The 20625-nt window shown below is 40.0% G+C and overlaps 1 protein-coding gene across 2 annotated transcripts in view; it reads right to left on the bottom strand.

Moving 5' to 3' along the window:
* Positions 1-697: 697 nt before the first annotated feature.
* The window catches only part of LGSN (lengsin, lens protein with glutamine synthetase domain), a 69661-nt gene continuing 49733 nt past the window's right edge, over positions 698-20625 (bottom strand). For both annotated transcript variants that reach the window (XM_050894529.1, XM_050894530.1), the window contains 3 exons: positions 19071-20064; positions 4144-4322; positions 698-1897 (listed from right to left, as the gene is read on the bottom strand). In XM_050894529.1, the coding sequence (XP_050750486.1) occupies positions 698-1897; positions 4144-4322; positions 19071-20064 (2373 nt within the window). The remainder of the gene's footprint in view (positions 1898-4143; positions 4323-19070; positions 20065-20625) is intronic.

Here is a 20625-nt window from a genome sequence, read left to right as displayed (position 1 = left end):
CCTGGTTTTCTATGAATCGTTCCCTCTTCAAGCCACCATTTGATTCCTTTTAGTAGCTTTATCCACTATAATTCTTGCAAACTTCATTCAGCAGCAGAATTCCTGAAGTATAGATTATTGTATAATCCCTCCTGTCTTTTTATTTATGCCCATTAAGATACTGGTTCCTGACTCTCAGGTTCTACAGCCTCAGTCCTTTGCCTCTCTCTCTACAATGTTCATCATTCCAGCCTAAGTTTTAAATCAAACTCAGATTCTTCTGGTTTAGCAACCCTTCAGCTACTGAATAGGCTGGGAGAAATCCCATAATCATGCCAAACAGAAATTACTTCCTTCCTCAGTTCTCCTGCCCCCTCGTACTGTCCCCATTATTCCTGCTTTTCTGCACGTTATACAGTCCTATTACAGTTGTGCAGTTGCTCTTCTCCATTTCAGCTTCACTTTTCTTCTTTTCACCAGCAGGTCTGTTCACTTAAATTGAAAAAAATAGTTTTTTAAAAGTCTGTTAATGTTATTTCATTAATATCATTTTTGCACTGTTCTGAATGTACACAGATAATAAAACGCAATCACCACGTCCTATACAAAGGAGGAAAAAAAAGCATTAAAAACTTTTTAAAATATATTTACTAATTTCAAGGTTCTTAGCCATTCACTGTTTGCATTTGCACAGCATCACTACAGAAGAGTGCTCCTTCTAAATAAAATACCCCAGGCATTTATTCCTTTCACTATCCATTTCTTCAGTTTCTAACTCATAATGTTTCATAGCAACAAAGTATCGGATAAAAGTTTCACCTAATGCTTCCTTAATGCATGTATCTTTCTCGAGTGCAACAAGAGCATCTTCCAGTTTCAGAGGGACTGACGAATGTTTCAGATCAGCAATGTGATTTTCTTCTTGGAGCATATCATCATACCTAAGTCCTCTCTTTACTCCATCTAGACCCGCAGCAATAGTAGCAGCAAGCACCAGGTAGGGGTTTGCTGTAGCAGAACTTAATTTATTCTCTATGCGAGTGCCTTTTCCACCATGACATTTGATATTAAAGGCACAGCTGTTATCATTATATGCCCATTTTGCATTTACAGTCTCTTTTGATTCCTTACTGTATTTAGAATAAGGCTTACGGCAGCTGGTGGTGGGAGCCATCAAGCAGCTGATAGCTGCTGTGTGTGCCAAGAGACCCGATAACCAATTTTTTCCAATATCTGAGAGCTCCTCAACTCCATAACCAGCAGAAAACAAATTCTTCTGGCCATTCAAATCCCACAGACTATGTGACAGAGCCCCTGAATTGTAGAATCCTGATTCTGAGAAAAAGCTAGCCACGTAGTTATACTTCTTAGCCACCTCTTTAATGCCTGTTCTAAACGTGAAGGCACTGTCAGCAGCATCTATGCCAAATGCTGGATGAAAAGTGATCTCCATTTGCCCAGGCCCACTGGAAGAAGAAAAGCTTTCAATGTTGGCACCAGCATAATACATTCCTTCAATGAGCTCCTGAATGAAAGTCTGGTCATGGTTATTTAGTATTGTGGCTGCAGGAAAGGATATTGTCTTTGAATTTACAACCTCAGTAATGCCATAAATACAAAATTCATAAGTGAAGGCAGAGTGCAGAGAAAAGCCATTGTCCTGAAGCTGGCTGAGCTGTTTCTTGGCAATGTGCCTCGGTGAGGTCATTAGCGGGTTGCCCAGCACAGTGAAGGAATCACATATCACTCTTGCAGTCTGCTCAGTCCAGGGTAGTATTCGAAACGTTGATAAATCAGGGTTCAGGATTATGTCACAATTAAAATTGGTTGCATTTATGTAATCGAATTCATTATCTTTAGGATTCAGCGTCAGCTCAAGATAACTTCTGGGCATGGCAACACCATGAATTGCTTTCTCCTAAACACAGAGCAGAATGACAGATTACCACATGAGAAAAGAACTCAACAGTATTTTTATGTATGTAAAATATATAAAAATCAGATTCTCAGTAACAATAGTATTTTTCCTAAAAGAACACTGAAATGCAGTGATCACTAAAGTGGAGGGCAACAGCCAGTTACTGTGTCATTATGAAGTAGAACAACTGTCTACAAGATTGGTATGAAAACTCTGGCATCAAGTGTCCCAATGACCATTTTTCAAATTTCTGTAAAGAACTAAAAAAATGTTCAACACTTATCTTGCGTGGTCTTTATACAATTATGGGCATCACCAGTTAGGTGCAAACTTTGCAAGTCAAACTTCTATCTATAGTTACTCTATTAGGCTTCCATATCCTCTGAGCATTTCCTTTACATAGATCCAAGTGACCATAAAAGACTCATGGCAATACGAAGTCAGGCTGTGACTTCTCTTTAAATGTCATAACATGTACCTCACTGTTTTTCAGACGCAAAGTTTAACTGAAAATTCTCACTTTCTGGATTTAATAAGTTTGGGGGTAAAATGCAGGGAAGCACTTCCAAGTAAGAAATTATTCTAATGTTTCAGTACTCCCTTTCTAGGTAGCAAACAGGATAAACTCATAATTATACTTTCTTCTCCATTTGAACGGAGAGCTTCAGCTTACGCAAATGAAATGTAGATAGGACACCAAGGAAGGATCATCTATCTTCAAACAAGCACCTTTACAACTTACCTTACATTCAAATCTTTAGCTGATGAAAACTGCAATTATGCCAAGTTCTATCAAGTGAAATTTGGCTCATGTTTACATCTTGCCTTTATGCTTCTAAAGGAAAGGATTATCATCTGAGTGAGCAGTGGAGACAGAACAAACCTAGAAAGGGGCAAGCTCTGAGCTGAAAAAACAAAATTTTGCCTATCCAAATGGAAAATTGTTGAAATACTTCAAACTGCATACAGTGGCTTCTCTTAAAATAAATAAAGTCTGCCTTCTCTTAAGTAGGTGGCAGTCCAGTGGTAGCAATTCTCTCTGTGTGACACCCATAACCAAAACTGCACAGTATGGTGAATACTGCTCCAAGATGTCTAAGCTGTCCGTTTGACACTGAAAAGGTATTGAAGGTGATTACCCTATAGTACTACCTCTCCCTCCTCCAACCCCCCCTTACCCCAAAAAATGAAAAAAAAAAAAAAGGAAATTACTCTCAGTTGCTCTGTATGTATACATACGCGCGTGTGTGTGTGTGTACACATACACATTTTTTTAGTGTCCAAAAATTAAGACTGTCATGCAAAGCTCCAATTTGTTCAGATGGTGAGGTAAACACAAAAGCCGTCTTTGAACAAGCTGATCTAAACATTTGCAATTTGACATAGCAACTGAGCTAGAAGTTGCAATTAACCCACCGCCCCTCACAAGAATTAAAATGACTGAGAGAAAGTTTATTTTGATAACATCCAAATTACATCAGAGAGAGCAAATTGTATCTAGATGATACAGTTGCAGTCTAGCAATATCTAAAAGCGAAATAATGAAAACACAGCTTAGGCTTCAGAAGGAACTTGAAACAAAAGTGCTCTACATCATTTCATGTTCATATATTTTTTTGTGATCACTCAGTAAAGCTTAAAATATTCATAGTGATATGTGAGTGAAAGTCTAATGTAGTTATGCACATGAAGTATCACAGAAGCAATATACTGAAAAGGCTGATCGGTTAAGGATACACATGGTAAGGATTACTTCCTAATTTGGTTCTTATTTCCTGAATAATTAATATGGCAAATATCGCTCTTAAGTCATCATGCAACCCAATGGTATTTTCCTGTGTGATTGATGACTACAAAATTTCTCATAGGTAAAATGATTTTCATTCAGTCATTTTCTTTCTTTCAGTGTTTACTCCTTTCTTTTTGCAATTTACTAATCAAACAAAAACAAAATCTTTATAATGCATTGAACCTGAAAAGGTAATTCTGAAGGAAGTGATCATTAGAAGTTCAAAGAACTGAAATTACTAGCCCTATTTAATTAGATTACTATTTGGGGGAACAGAGGAATAGATGATTGCAGTGATGAAAAAAGTGCAGATCCTTTGGGAACATTAACAAGTGGAGGGAACAGATAATTTGTTCTAAGTTTGAGTTTCTGCCTGCACTATGAAAAAAAAAATATAAAAATTAAGGACAGGGCAATGAAAACACATAAAGGTACAGCTAGAAACCAAAAAACTTACGTGAAAAAAGCGAGAAGGAACATTCTTTGATCTTGACACACCATGGAGGTCTATTGATTCAAATCTGACAAACTGTACGTTGTCCCTGGCCATCTGTTGCTTAATAAATTCAATATGAAAGAACAGGTGAAGGGGAGTTGGACTCCTGAGGCTGTTTACATCAGGCTCTCTGCTGGATGCTATAAGTGAAGAGGAATGTTCACGTCAACAAAATAATGAATGTTGGAATATAGGTTGTTCTCCTAAAAAGTGCAATAGTGGGAAACTGTGACATGGAGTGTAAAAACAAAAATAAGAAAAAGATATGGATCATGAAACATTTTTGTAAATAAACACACTTTTTTTTCCCTGAGGATCTGTATAAAATCCCTTATTTTTTGGAATGGTCTATAACTTAAACTTTTTTTCAAGTTGATAAGAGAACATATGGGAATCATGCAGTAAAGCCAGGAATTTCTGAGGGATACCTCAACTGGTTTGTTGGGTTTTTTTAGGAGCACAAATAGCAGCTGGATACCTATTTCCCACTGAAAGCTGATAGAATTTAGATGCTGTATTTCTTCAATGCCTTTGAAAAGTGTATGGATAGAGAAACATGATAAAAAGGGCACTTATCTTCTGCTAAATCTTTCTCGAGACTTCCTGAGGAGGACTGCAGTCTTCCTCACCACAGGCAGCAGGCTTTTAAGAGAAGTTTATGCATTTACGCATTTGCTGTTATGGAGTTGTCTTCTTAACTGTATTACAGCAGCTGTAGGACTGTATAAACTTCTTGACATGAAAGCAGTAACATCTGAGTATAACTTCTATAATGGAGCAGAGAGCTGGGCACAGTAACTTCCTTTCACAAACTTCTCGATCTCTCAGCCTGCTTTTCTTTTGAGTATCTATGTATTGTTATTATTCAAGTTAAACTACTTAAGATATTAATTTCCATTTAGTAAAATAAACTAACTAGACCAAGGGTAAAATTTGATATTAAGATATGAAAAAATGTGAAAAACTATTTCTTTCTACATTTCTGGGAGGAAAGTCCTCCATTCTTCCTGAGGATATGATCAGATGAATTTTTGCAGATCTTTCAGATCCACAGTGGAAGATCACCAGCAGCAATCATTTACCACCACCCTTCAAGTGGAAGTCAAAAGCTTCATGCTGAGGCACTATCAAGGTTGGTGGGAGCACTCCCAATCTCTCCAGTACCAAACTACCCAAACTAGAGTAGATCTCTAGCAGTAGCCAGCAGGCACAAACACATCTTTTTGACCTCTCCTTTGAGGCAAGTAGGACTGCCAGCTGCAAGGCTGTAAGGAGGCTCTCCAGCTAGCCCAGCACAAGGCTGTTTGATTATTCCCTGAGAAGGCAGCAAACTTACCCACAGTCATAGGCTTCTCAGAGCCTTTGAATATTACTGGAGCATCCTCCAGCTTCAGATGGCAAGGAGGTGACAATGATACTTTAGCTCAGTAAAGTAAGAAGAGGTTAAGTAGTAACAGTGCTCCCTGAGGAATGACAGCTGAAAGCACAGGACAAAATTTTAAGTAAATATAAGAGTCTATAGGAAAACAGAGTAAAAATTGAAAAGGTAGCAGCAAGAAAAAAAGAATTTTGTCACATCCACTTCTCGTGGCACCTTTCTCTTTGGTCTGCTTCAGCTGTAAGCTGCTTATGGAAATAGCTTTTTTCCACTATCTTCTATAAACACTAGAGCACTATGTCCTTTAAAAGATGTACATTAAATAAGGAAGTCTTGTTTAAATATTTTGTGTAACACACTCTGTTACAGATGCTGCCAAAACACAATAGCGAGCAGGGAGGATATGTAATCTGGCCTTGTCCTGCATATGTCATCCAAGTAATCATTATTTGAATACCACTTCAGTCATCCCATAATGTTGTTTTACAACATAATTGTTTACTGGCATTTAGCAGATTTGACCTCTTTATGGACCTGACCATCAATTAGAAGTTTATTAACAGCTGATAAACTGTGGCTATTTATTACCATAGAATCATAGAATGGTTTGGGTTGGAAGGGACCTTAAAGATCATCTAGTTCCAACCCCCCTGCCATACGCAGGGACACCTTCCACTAGACCAGGGTGTTCAAAGCCCCATCCAACCTGGCCTTGAACAATTCCAGGGATGGGGCATCCACAACTTCTCTGGGCAACCTGTTCCAGGGCCTCACCACCTTCACAGTAAAGAATTTCTTTCTTACATCTAATCTAAATCTATCCTCTTTCAGTTTAAAGCCATTACCCCTCATCCCATCACTACACTCCCTGATAAAGAGTCCCTCCCCATCTTTCCTGTAGGCCCCCTTTAAGTACTGGAAGGCTGCTATAAGGTATCCCTGGAGCCTTCTCTTCTCCAGGCTAAACAGCCTCAACTCTCTCAGCCTATCCTCATAGGAGAGGTGCTCCAGCCCCCTGATCATCTTCATGGCCCTCGTCTGGACCCAATCCAACAGGTCTATGTCCTTCTTATGTTGGGGGCCCCAGAGCTGAACACAGTACTCCAGGTGGGGTCTCACAAGAGCGGAGTAGAGGGGGAGAATCACCTCCCTCAAACTCCTAGTCACACTTCTTCTGATGCAGCCCAGGATGCGATTGGCTTTCTAGGCTGTGAACACACATTGCTGGCTCATATTCAGTTTTTCATCTACTAATATCCCCAAGTCCTTCTCTGTAGGGCTGCTCTCAATCCACTCATCACCCAGCCTGTATTTGTGCTTGGGACTGCCCCAACCCATGTGCAGGACCTTGCACTTGGCCTTGTTGAACTTCATGACGTTCGCACGGGCCCACCTCTCAAGCCTGTCAAGGTCCCTCTGGATGGCATCCCTTTCCTCCAGTGTGTTGACTGCACCACACAGCTTGGTGTTGTCAGCAAACTTGCTGAGGGTGCACTCAATCCCACTGTCCATGTCGCCAACAAAGATGTTAAACAACGCCACTCCCAATACTGACCCCTGAGGAACACCACTCATCACTGGTCTCTACTTGGACATCAATCCGTTGACAGCAACTCTTTGAGTGTGACCATCCAGCCAATTCCTTATCCACTGAGTGGTCCATCCATCAAATCCATGTCTCTCCAATTTAGAGACAAGGATGTTGTGTGGGACAGTGTCAAATGCTTTGCACAAGTCCAGGTAGATGATGTCTGTTGCTCTTCCCTTATCCACCAACACTGTAGAAGGCCAGAACACCAACATCGTAGAAGGCCACCAAATTTGTCAGGCACGATTTGCCCTTAATGAAGCCATGTTGGCTGTCACCAATCACCTCCTTATTTTCCATGTGCCTTAGCATAGTTTCCAGGAGGATCTGCTCCATGATCTTGCTGGGCACAGAGGTGAGACCGACTGGCCTGTAGTTCCCCGGGTCTTCCTTTTTTCCCTTTTTAAAAAAGGCGGTTATGTTTCCCCTTTTCCAGTCAGTGTGAACTTCCCCAGACTGGCATGACTTCTCAAATACGATAGATAGTGGCTCAGCCACTTCATCCGCCAGTTCCCTTAGGACCCACGGATGCATCTCATCAGGTCCCATGGACTTGTGCACCTTCAGGTTCCTTAGATGGTCTCGAACATGATCTTCTCCTACAGTGGGTGGTTCTTCATTCTCCCAGTCCCTGCCTTTGCCTTCTGCGACTTGGGCGATGTGGCTGGAGCACTTGCTGCTGAAGACTGAGGCAAAAAAGTCACTGAGTACCTCAGCCTTCTCTACATTTTGGGTAATCAGGTCTCCTGTTTCCTTCCGGAGAGGACCCATATTTTCCCTAGTCTTCCTTTTATCACCGATGTACCTATAGAAGCTGTTCTTGTTGCACTTGACGTCCCTGGCCAGATTTACTTCTATCAGGGCTTTAGCTTTCCTAACCTGATCCCTGGCGGCTCGGACAATTTCTCTGTATTCCTCCCAGGCTACCTGTCCTTGCTTCCACCCTCTGTAGGCTTCCTTTTTGTGTTTGAGTTTGTCCAGGAGCTCCTTGTTCATCCATGCAGGCCTCCTGGCTTTTTGCCTGACTTCCTCTTTGTTGCGATGCATCGCTCCTGAGCTTGGAGGAGGAGATCCTTGAATATTAACCAGCTTTCTTGGGCCCCTCTTCCCTCCAAGGCTGTATCCCATGGTACTCTCCCAAGCAGATCCCTGAGGAGGCCAAAGTCTGCTCTCCTGAAGTCCAGGGTAGCGAGCTTGCTGTGTGCCCTCCTCACTGCCCTAAGGATCTTGAACTCCACTATTTCATGGTCACTGCAGCCAAGGATGCCCTTGAGCTTCACATTCCCCACCAGCCCCTCCTTGTTGGTGAGAACAAGGTCCAGCATAGCATCTCTCCTCACTGACTCCTCTACCACTTGGAGAAGGAAGTTGTCACCAACACATTCCAGGAACCTCCTGGATTGCTTACGCTCTGCTGTGTTGTCCCTCCAACAGATATCAGGGTGGTTGAAGTCCCCCATGAGGACCAGGGCTTGTGAATGTGAGGCTGCTCCTATCTGTCTATAGAGGGCCTTATCTGCTCGTTTTTCCTGGTCGCGTGGCCTGCAGCAGACCCCCACTATAATGTCACCTCTCCCTGCCCTCCCCTTAATCCTGACCCATAGGCTCTTGGTCATCTCCTCATCCATCCCCAGGCGCAGCTCCATGCACTCCAGCTGGTCATTGACATAGAGGATGACACCCCCTCCTCATCTCCCCTGTCTGTCCTTCCTAAAGAGCCTGTATCCTTCTATTCCAACACTCCAGTCACAGGAGCCATCCCACCACATCTCCGTGATGCCAATAAGATCATAGGTCTGCAAGCATGCGCACGTCTCTTACTCCTTTTGTTTATTCCCCATGCTATGTGTGTTTGCACAGAAGCATTTAAGTTGGGCCCCCAATGAAGCTGACTTACTGGCTGGAATTCCTTTGTGCTGTTCTTCAGGTGCTCTCCTGCTGACCTGTGATCCCTCTCCAGGCTCTGGGCTTCTGTTGCTGGCACTGGCATCAAACTGGTAGGAGTGGGATGGATTGAGGTTTCCCTCCCCCGGCAACTTTCATTTAAAGCCCTTTTCACCAGCTTGGCAAGCCTATGACCAAAGATGCTCTTCCCCTTCTCTGACAGATGGACCCCGTCAGCCCCCAGTAGACCAGGTTTCTCAAAGCGAGTCCTGCGGTCTAAGTAGCCGAACCCCTGGCTGTGGCACCAGTCCTATAACCATTTGTTGATTTGCCAGATTCGACTGGCCCTTTCAAACTCCTTCCTTTTGACTGGGAGGATTGATGAAAAAACTACCTGAGCTCCAGAGTCCTTTACCGCTGCTCCCAGGGCTCTGTAATCCTTCATCATACTCCTCAGATTGCTCCCGGCTGTATCACTGGTGCCCATGTGAAACAACAGCAGCAGATTATAGTCAGTGGATTTACGAGGCTTGGTAGTCTCTCGGTGACATCCCAGATACAAGCCCCTGGTAAGCAGCACACCTCTCTAGAGAGTGTGTCAGGTCGGCAAATGGGTGCCTCCATACCTCCCAGAAGAGAGTTGCCTACTACTATTACCCATCGCCTTTTTTTAGTTGCGCTGGTTGTTATACGGGGAGCAGACTGGGCTGCCTTACTCAGCTCCAGCGTCTATCCTGATATGTGATGGGTCTTTCCTCTTCGTCTATTAGATTAACAGAATTAAAAAAGATTCTGAAAGTCTTCCTACAGATTACAGTGAGTAGCATTTTCTTCAACTCCAGGACAGAAGCCTGAGGTTTTTGCCTTTGTAAAAGCAGTGCTCAATCCCTCATTCTACATGTGTTTAGTTTCCTATCCAAAGATGATAGACATTTCCTGTCTACCACCTGTCACATGGAGATTTTTATGTCTTCATATCATTCAAAGTAAAGTTTGGCTGGCAACCCTTGATATCAGAATATTGTCAACTTTTGATGTAAATTTTGCAAGTATTTCTTATAATGTCCTGAAATGTTGCCTGTTAAATTTGCTTCTCCTGAACAAACATTTTTCAGGTAAAAACTTATAATTCATGAAAAACAACAACTTTAACTCTGATCCAAGTAATTCTTTAAATCAGTATTCCTAAGAGATATAAATGATATAAAATCAATATCTAAGAAAAACACAAACGTGATATGCATTCATATTAATGATGCATGAATTCGTTTAAAAAGTAAAGCTACAAATATACTTAATTTAAAGTATACTTAATTTAAACATTCAGGTAATTCTAAAAATTTTATATGTATCTGTTGTCTTCAAGCTAAAGTTATTTGAATAAATGCATAAATACATAATTAGATTATATGAAACTACATTAACAGAAAATTCCTATAAAGTAATGTTTTTAAAGAACATTAAGCAAGCAAAAATTATTAACTGAAGAAGCAAGAATTTGCCTTCTCCAGTTGGACTTGTTATGATTAATGATAGATCTTTTTAAATGATGCAACTAAAATTGGTCTAGGATTAGTCTAAAATCAGGCTATATACCAGTCTAGACAGCCCACTAGTCAAAAGACAGATACTTATTCATTTACAATAGCCTTTATCCAAAATCTGTTAGAATCAATAGAAACACTCCTGCAGCTTTCACATACTTTTTAGAGGCAGTTCTTCTTTTGTATCATTTGCAGATTGTCTTTCTCATTGAAATAATGTTTCTGTAAACTGTATGATAGATAAAAAATATCATCATGACTTAATATCTCTGACTGATTTTGGAACTATGAAAGGGGATTTGTTTGTTAAATAATATTTAGTGAATAACTACCAACAGTAGTTAATTTTCTCCAGCACAGGTCCCAAAATATATTTTCTTGGTAGCCACTAAATAAATTACCAGTAAACTAAGTCCATGAAGCCAATGATGACTAAAGTTTGGAAAGGTATAGTAGGGAACTGAGTACTCTGTCTTTTCCCAGTTCGTACAGTCATTATCCAGAGCATTAGTTACTGGAGATAAGGTAGCTAATAAATAAGTATTAGACAGGTCTAGCCAATTCAGATACACAGTCTAAAAGTCTTATGTTCTTATGAGGGAGGATTGTGTTCATGAGTATAACTGTTTCCCTAGCTCTCTGGGCCTCTAGAAATAATGACATCTTTATTTTCATTTCAGAAAATCTACTCATGGAAACATGTATGTAAATTTCACAAGATGCTCAGATTTTGGTTCAGATTTTCAATTTAAAAATCAAATATAAATCCAGACTGGCCATCTTTCTTAAAGCAGAATGGTACGTACAGATCCTTAGAGATCTATATCAAATAAGTAGTACACAGAAAAACACTTAATGTTTGTTTTTCTATGGTTCTATCTGTATTTCCCATTTAAGTTACCACTGAGAAACAATTAGTATTACTCATGTTTCTTTTGTAATTAGTACAAAATATCTACAAATAAAAACAAATTATCTTCACATATTTAAAAAAGATTAATAAGACAAAACTAAAGATATTACCAAAAAACCTACAAATTATACTAATTATATTATTATTATTTCTAACGGAAAAGCGGTGCCATTCTTAGATTATTAATATTGAAATCATTCAGATTGCTGAGGGCAGCTGACATCGGGCTAGGGCAAATAGTTAACATCAGCTTTATCTTCTCAGCAACAGAAAAATGCCATGACAAAAGAAAGTGCACATGTCCCAGATCAATCTGTCATTATCTGCTTGTTCAAAGAAATCCTTTCCCATGGTCCCTTATTAAATCACACCACATCTAAAGCAAACAACTTCTCAGCTCTATAAGAGGTGACTGTGTCAAACTGATCAAGCAAAAAGAACGTGCTACATGTTGACAGGGGACTTGACAATGACAGGAACAGGCTGACCTAACAAATGTAGTAATATTGGAAACTCTTCACTGAGAAACACGACCACCAGTGTAATGTAAGGCAACAACAGCAGACACCAGCAAGTAGACTCCAGATACAAATCATGCACTGGAGAAGGAGGCATGTTTCCATCAGCCCTCCCCTAGTCTCTTCCTCCCACTGCCTCTCCAGCAGCACCAGCTGTGCCAGATGTGCTCCCTCCTGATACAACCCTGCTGCAGCCACGCAGCTGCTGTGCACCATCCTCCTGCCCAGTGAGACAGGGTCTGGGCACGCCTGAGTCCCACGCAGCGTCAGAGCGCACGTCCCTGTGCTCTGTGGCACGTTGTGGCACCTGTTACTGTCTCAGAGCAGTAGGGAAATAAGAACCCTTGCAAGCGTAGGAATTGCTAGGCCAGTCAAGGCAGCATTTCTTTACTCTAGATCTGTCCTTAGCACCAGCTATTAACAGGAAAGGCAAGGTGTTCTTTGCAAAATAATCTGTCTAAAGAGAATGAGTTTTGCAGTTCCTCACTAGAAAGGTGGTCTTGTGGTTAGGAGCAGGAGGGTTAATATCCAAATTTGTCTTAATTTCTTCTTCAGCTTCAGAAACCTAACACTGGGTGTTCTGAAGATCTATGTGAATATTGACCCCCTTTATAAAAATGGATACCTTGTGCTGATGATATCCATTAGCAATGAGTCCCACAGGGTAATCACACATTTACACTCTTCTAAATCCCATGGAAATTCCTGTCAGTACTAATTTAAATACATCTGCCCTTCCTTACAGGACTCCGGTTTGTGTATTTAAGAACAGCCAGTCTACTTGGTTTGTACAGCATGTTACTTACTGTTCTCACATTTGTCTTCAAATATTAACAGCCTCTATTTCTCAAACCTCATATGACAGCTTTTCCTATGCTAGATATCATTCTTATTGCTAGTATTTAAAGCCTCTCTTCTATTCCCATCTGGTTTTTAACATGGTAAACAGACATGAGTACTGGGTTACATTTGAATAGTACTATTGATGTGAATAGTGATCAGAAGCATTTTCAGTTGAAAACATTATGTAATTTTCACCCAAAAAAAGTTTCTCCAAAAAAGTTTACTGATAGGTCAGTAAAGTATTTGATTTCTGCAGTAAAGTACATAAAAAGTTGTTTCCTACCTCGTATTTTTGCTCCTCTACAAGACCCCTAACAGGGGAATAAATATGTAAGCATACCAGAAACTTATCAAAGCATGGGAGACAGTAAAAATATTTCCCTGATCTGTTTGATATTGACACTTTCAATGTTTTTTCCACCCATTTCTTTGTCTCATGATAGTCTGCTTTCTTTTTTAATCTTAACTATGAAGCAGGCTTTTTTACTTATATGGCCATGGAGAAGCTCAGGTGGTTTTTGTGAGTTTTATAGCTAATTTAGAGACCAATGAACAGCTTCAATCATCCGGGAATTATTCTTTCCAAACTGTATGACAATAACATGACACAGCTTCTCAGAGGAGCTACATCATCAAGAATCAAATACAAAATAAGATTTTATTTCTCAATAGATGAAAGATAAAATAGATCACCCATATTTTTCTGTCTTCCAGGGTGTTTTATAAAAATGGCTCTTCTATATTGAATGAGAAAATTATCACAGTTTTATAGAAAGGTTAGAAAATATTCCACCTAGGCAAGAGGATTTGAAAACAAAATATGCAGGTGTCTGAAAAAAAATTAAGGTGAGTAATACCCACTGGAACTACCTAACAAATAATCCTAACTATAATGGATCTAGAGTGGCATGTCTTTCTTCAAACTCAAACAGAAAATCTGGATTTAAGGAAGGACTCACTGAGCAAAGTTGCATGAACTGAGGTACACACTACTGCAAACTAGGTAGCCCCTTCTGGTCTAAAAGGTTTGACCTAATTAAAAAAAATCAAATGAGAATGAGTGAGAGCATCATGTTAAATAGGAAGCAAGGTTATTTAGGGAAGAGAAGATTTTGCACAGTATTGAAGGACTAAACTCTTCTTGAATATGCTATGGAAGGAGAGGCATCTGGCCAAGAGATCAAGCAGAGAATGCATTTCACCTTCATTAGGTCTAAACTAATTGTTTTGGCAACCTTTCACTATTACTAGAAAGAAAGTAAGCAACTCCAATGGGTGGGAAGAATTACTGCCTGAATACACTTCTTTCTCTCACAGAGTCACAGGATGACTAGCTTATTACAGGCACCAGAGACAGATGAGTTGGATCTCACCTGAAAGGGGACAAAATAGGTCAGAAAGATAGGATGGAAGTGCTGCCTGAGCATTTTTGTTTTGTATAGATTGAGGGGAAAATTTGAAAATCATAGTCACAGAGCAGGAAGATTTCAGCTATTGGTATGGAAGATAAAGGACTTAAGAGTTTTGGTTTGCTTTCAAGAAAAATAGCTGCTTTTAGAGCTTGTGAGGTAAAAAAAAAGCAAGTTGTATATAGCTCAGTTCAGAGGGAAAAGGAAAGAAATAGGCAGAAAATATGATGGTTTGTTCAACAGAAAATAAGGGCAATCAAGAAGGTTTAGAAAGGAGCTGAGCTTCAGCCCTGCTATGCTCAAGTTGAGTTCAAAATGTAGAAGAAGAAATATTAGAAAAAATTTATTGAACTGCAGATAGGGCATGAGGAAGGAACATGAAGGAACAGTATGGCTTTGGTTTTTCACTTTAGGAGAGATGCAAGAAGAGCACAGATTATGTAAAATACAAAGCAGAGAAGAGTAGCAAGCGAAAAACACAGTCCTAAGTAATCCCCAAAGTAAGATGTAGTTATTCTGCAGGAATGACTGCAGAGGCAGTGAATATGAAGTACCCAGAGCAGAAACTCACGTACCTCTCCTGTGTCTACTTATACCTCCTGATGGTCCACTTACAGCTCCCGAAGAGACTCCATTTCTATTTCCTCACCACTGACTAGACTTACTGAGCAGAATCAGTGCAGACAGATTTGCCTCTTTCAGGTGAGCACAGAGGACAGTGAAACCACAGGGAGAGTTCAAATTTTGTTAAAAGTGTGTGGGCAAACTCTTTAATTTCAATGGAGCAAAAAGCCTAGGCTATTTGTTTTGTTGAAGTCTTCTTTTCATAATTCTGCCCCTAAATATTAGGTATCATCATTTGTGACTCTCTATTACTAAAAATAAGAGCTTTAAACAAGTTAAGAGTGACAACATGAGGCTATTCATTGTAATAGAAAAGAGAATTGCTTGTAGGACTGATGAAATCCACTCTTAAGTATGAAAGATAGCCTGTTAGTAGCTACTTGATATGCTTTTCTTTAAAATGACAACTTAGCAAAGGAACTTAGTGTTTGGGGTCAGCACCCACACAACAGTTCATGTGATTCTTGGAGCGTTCAAACCTGCTTTTTCTGTGCACTTGAGATTTCAACAGTCACTAGGTAGCTACTGATGCCTGCAGCTATAGCTAAGACCTATTTCCTTTCTTCAGAAATTTCCCTCTCCCTCCAACAGTTCCTGATCCCGTGCTGGTCATATTTACACAGCTTCACTTGATGTATACTCAAGGAGATGAGCCCTGTTGAGAGGACCTGCTCCTGGAGCTGCTCAGGTTTCTGGGGGCCCAGCTCTGCAGTCTGCACTCAAGCAGATTTTAAGAAACTTTTTTATCCCAGCTACAGACCAAGATAAACAAAGGGAATTTGAAGCCCCAGGTGACAGCCTGATTCCAGTGTGTTGCCCACCTACAGCTACCTAGAGGTGCTGTTGTCTCATAAGGTCCAGAAGAGAGATTTCTCCTAAGCCTGTGTGGTGGCACCAGGCTCTGCAGGCCCCTCTGATCATATGCAGTGCGGGTGGCTGCTGAAGCCACCTGCAGTCCCCAGCTCTGGCAGCCCATATTCCCCTGTGACAAAGAGAAACCCAACAGTGTGGTATAACGTGATCCTTGGGAACTTCACATTGCTCAAATAAAGTTATTTTCTTTGGCCTCCTCTCTGGCCACCATAGTACAAATATTCTAATTTAGTAGCACACAGAGCAGTATGTGATAAGATCTGAGTTCAGGGAGGTCAATATACACTTACGTTATATGCTATATACACTATACATATAGTACATGCATGCATTCATGTGTGTGTGCGCATGTACATACTATGAAGTGTTATATAATGCTATATACATGAGAGTTCATCTGAATTTTTTCTGTTTGGAAGCCTCCCTCTTGGTCTCGCAAGAATGCAGGTAGTGAACAGCTTAAGTACCACCCGATTATTAATGACTACATACCAATTTGCAGAAGTGCACATCATTATCATATATAGATGCTTATGCAAACAAAATTCCTAAACCCGTGTTAGGGCAGTCAGTATATTTGCCTAATTAGCTACATGTGTTAGTTTCTATCTTTCCATGGTGAAGAATTAGATTAAAAGAGCTTTAACTTTAGCTTAAGCTCCAGTTTCACTGACACTGTCCAAGTAACGTTTTTCATACTGACCCAAATATCTTGCATGTCTGTCTCTTTTCTATTTTTTTTTTCCCATGTCCAAGCACTTCTTTTACAAAAGAGCTGACAAGCAATGCACAAAACGCACATGCAGTAATATTTCCACAATTTCCAATCAGAATTTTGGAAAATATATATTGATTTATTATTTTAGAGAGATGTTAACCACGTAACTAGCATGACTGTATTTCAATCGTCTGCATTACACTGAATCACTAAAGCTCAGCTACATGTCTTAGCCTTTCTACTGCTGACCTCTAGAGATTGTCCCTTAACTGTGTACTTTTAGAACAATAAGTTATATTCCTGTTTTGGCCATATCTCGACACTGAGTAGATCTGAAATACAACCTCTTGTAATTTTTCGAAACATTTTGGATCAAGATTTCTGATTCAAGCAAGCTCAAATATTTGAAAACTTGCAAAATACAAGAGGTTGTGTTTCAGATCTACTCAGTGTTGAGATATGTTTAGATCCAAGACTTCAGGCACTTTGGTAAGTAAAATATTTAAGATAATATTTTAGTCATAAAAATAAAATATTTAGGATTTTATCTTATCAACCTTAATAAATTATCACTGGCAGCAATGAAATAATGTTTATGCAAAGGTTCATTAAAGAGTGCAGAATTTTATCTAAAACTTTCTTCTCTTCAGTTAAGTTACTGAATGTATTCAATGAAAATTAAATTTCAAACACATACATTTCTAATTAAGCAGAAACTATTTCTGTGCATTCCATTTACTAGTGGAAACACACACTGAGCCCTACAATTTGTTTGGTCAAACCCAAATGGAATCCAAACCTCATGAGATTCCAAAACTTTTGATTTTGGTTATGTTTCTGATGAGCCAAAACAGTTTTCCCCCACCTCCCTTCATTGTTAGTTCTCATCTATAGTTCTCTTACAGTCATTGTTATTGCCAGTGATACAGAGTAGAATTAACCCCAGGTAGCTTCAGGCATTTCAGAGTTAGGCAAATAATCTAAAGTAATCATCATGGGACTTCTTCCCCACTGAGTGGAAAGAGATGCCTGCCTCCAGAGGTCAATTTCTCATCAGCCTCTAATACCTCTTTGAAGACAAAATGCCTGTCTTTCTTTACTGACTAGGTAATAAACTTGGATTAGCCACTTCACTTTAAGTGGCTAAAATTGGGTTGAAATCTCCCTGTGGAATCTACAATTAATCTCATCATTTCCCTGTACCTTGTAAATGGTGTTATGACAAAGAATAATTATTCCTATATTTTTAAATATATTTGTGGGTTTCGCAGACAATGAGAAAACAGCAGTAATCTAAATTCGACAATGCATTTCGCTAGCCTTTCAGCAATGTGAAAAACAATGTAATCTGGAAAGGGAACAGCATCAAGTGTAGGCTGAGAAATAATCCTCTAACCTCCTTATTCTAATAGACAGGAATAGAGAGTGGTTTGAGCACGATATATCTTTTCAAAGCTTTATATTTCTCATGCAGTGCCCTCAGTTAGCACTGATAATGTTCATGGATATCTTGTTCAGACTTGTTCAAACTGGATAACACAATATGTCTACTGAGAAATCCTGCTGTAGCTAACAGCATTTGATATATTCAAACTGTCTGTTTTCAGAATATGTATAGCAATATTTCTACCCATCTGAAAGGACACTTTAAAAAAAGCAGAATAACTTAATATTGTTGTAAAAATTTAATTGCTACTATTATATTTTATTACATAGTTAACGATGGACAAAGTATTTCATCAATGAATAGAAGAGATTCAGATTTCTTGTATCCATGAGAGAAGTCAGAGGGCAAGATATCTCTCCTGAAAAGCTGATAATATGATCTGAGCCTGATGCTCCTGGAAATTTATTAATCTGATATCTATTCAACTGGCAAATTGTTGTTTGTGTGCTTCCTGGAATAGACACATACCAACGAACTGCTCAAGCCCATTACATTATCACAGTTAATAGTAGCTTTCTGTTTGCTGATCCAGCTAGCTCAGAAGTATAGCTTTTACAGTTTCAGAGAAATCACAGCCTATTAGTAGCAATTAATTGGCTCTATAAACACTTCCAAAATGGACTTATTGAACAGCATGAAGATAAGTGGAAGTTCTCTGCCTCATTTGCTTTTCTTCTCCTATAGTTTCTATGAGATGTTTTTGCATTCCAGTCCTCTCACAGGACAGATAATTGAAAACATCATCCCTACATGGGAGCAATTTTCGCTGCTGGAAATGTTAACAAAAAGGAAATCTTAAGAAACTCAGATGCCATCAGAGCTTTGCAGTGTCTAGCAGACCTTTGGAAAATGTTGCCTGTGCTCAGTATAAATGAGGAAATATTTCAGTTTTAGTGAAAAAGACATGACCACTTGTGCATGGCAGTTTTTGGCAGGCAGCTGGGCTTCATAAATGCCTTACTTAAAAAAAAAAAAAAAGCTGCATAGATGTAGAGTACAACTTCTGATCCATCCCGATCACACAGAAACCACACGTGTCAATTCTCTCATGCGCTAGCTCTGACTGAAGTTTGCAGTTTAACAAAACCCCACAAAACAACAGGAGTATTTCCTTTAACAGGACAGCAGGTGACGTTTAAATATCCTTACCGGGTTGGCCTGCTGAGGAATCAAACTGAATCTCGGGAGCTGTGCTTTCTGCATGTGTAGAAGCAGCCGGTAGTCCCAGAGTAAGTTGATCCACGTCGCTTCCTGCTGGTTGCTGCTGATCAGACCCGGCAGAGTTGAGGACCAGGAGAGGTTTGTTCTGCTGCCCCACTCCCTCCTTGTGGAAGCTGTGGTACTTTTGATTCTCCTCTCCAAAATGGGGACTAAAAGTCTCAAAGGGTCGGCCCTGCTTGTCAGCTGTTTTCTCCCAGGTCTTCGACTTTTTCTGAGAAAAAGTACCACCTGCCTTGCCACTGTAATTGGGCCCATGAGCAGGCAGAGGACCTTCACTCAGCAGGTTTTTCAACTCTTGTAGACTTCGTTTAGAAATGTCAGGTGCCCCTGTGAAGGACTCTGCAGCACCACCTCCTTGTGTGGTTACAGTACTGCCCAGGGAGCCCGTCTTTGTCACGTGAGACTTGACATCTTTTTCTTCCATCCCACCCTGTTCTTGCTTACTCTCTACCTTCTTACCGCCCTCTCCTCTGCGAGCTGCCTCTGCGCACCCAGCTTTCCCTGCGCTCCTTGCAGGTTGCACGCCCGTGGGCTGCTCTGTTTTAGCTGGTGTATCTATTTCCTTGTGCATTTTTCCTATTGTTCTTTTCCCAGTGTCAGCATTTTCCTGGATTTCTTGTGTTTCTCCAGACATGTCTTCTTTCACGTTGCTGCCAGTATGGGAACTGTCACGACCCCCTCTGTCCCTTTGTACTGGAGGTAAGCTAGTAGGGTTTTGAAGAGACTGGTCTGATGGTGGTTCTGACCAACCAGTGGTTCCTGGAAGGGGACAAGGATCTGGGATTTTTGAGGTGCAGGACAGCTCCATCTTCTCATTTTCTAAAGGAGGAATGTACTTTGTAGGACCTTTGACTCCCTTTTTCTTTCTGAAACCACATATATTGTTGCCATCAACTTCGTCATTGTCAGTTTCAGATGTGTTCTGTAACCAGCAACAAAATATACAACCAAATAACATGCATGAATGAAACAGAACGTGACAATGAAGTACTACCACCAGCTGCGTTTACCTTGTAGCACTTCCATTACTTCTTGCTGATGGAGGTTTCTGGACACTTACTGATCCTCAAATTCTGCTATTTTGATTTAAAAAATTCTCACAGAATTCTTTTTCTTATGTTTTAGAACAGAAAGTGGTGAAAATGCCTTCATAATACAGTTTTTAGGCAGATTTAGTAGATTAAAATATAAGACATCGTACACTGTGTGACATCATAAGTTGTCCAACATGTGCCCTTTAAACGTGAAAAAAAATGCATTTTAATAACAACTTTTAAGTATATTCTTGCCCATATTAAAAACTTTTGTATTTATAAAGGAAATTTATTGCCCTGAAATGCAGAACACTGCCAATCCTTATAAGTACGGGGAGTGAAACCTGAAAATAAACACCTTTTAAACGAATTTCTAGATCTAATTTGGCCAAATAACTGAACTTCCAGGGCAGTGGTCAAAAGAACAAACCCATATTTGGATGCGTAAA

This window comes from Gymnogyps californianus, chromosome 3, assembly GCF_018139145.2.
Source record: "Gymnogyps californianus isolate 813 chromosome 3, ASM1813914v2, whole genome shotgun sequence".
Classification (NCBI taxonomy): domain Eukaryota; kingdom Metazoa; phylum Chordata; class Aves; order Accipitriformes; family Cathartidae; genus Gymnogyps; species Gymnogyps californianus.
The sequence above is the reverse complement of the archived record's forward strand: the minus strand, read 5'-3'. Positions and strand labels throughout refer to the sequence as shown.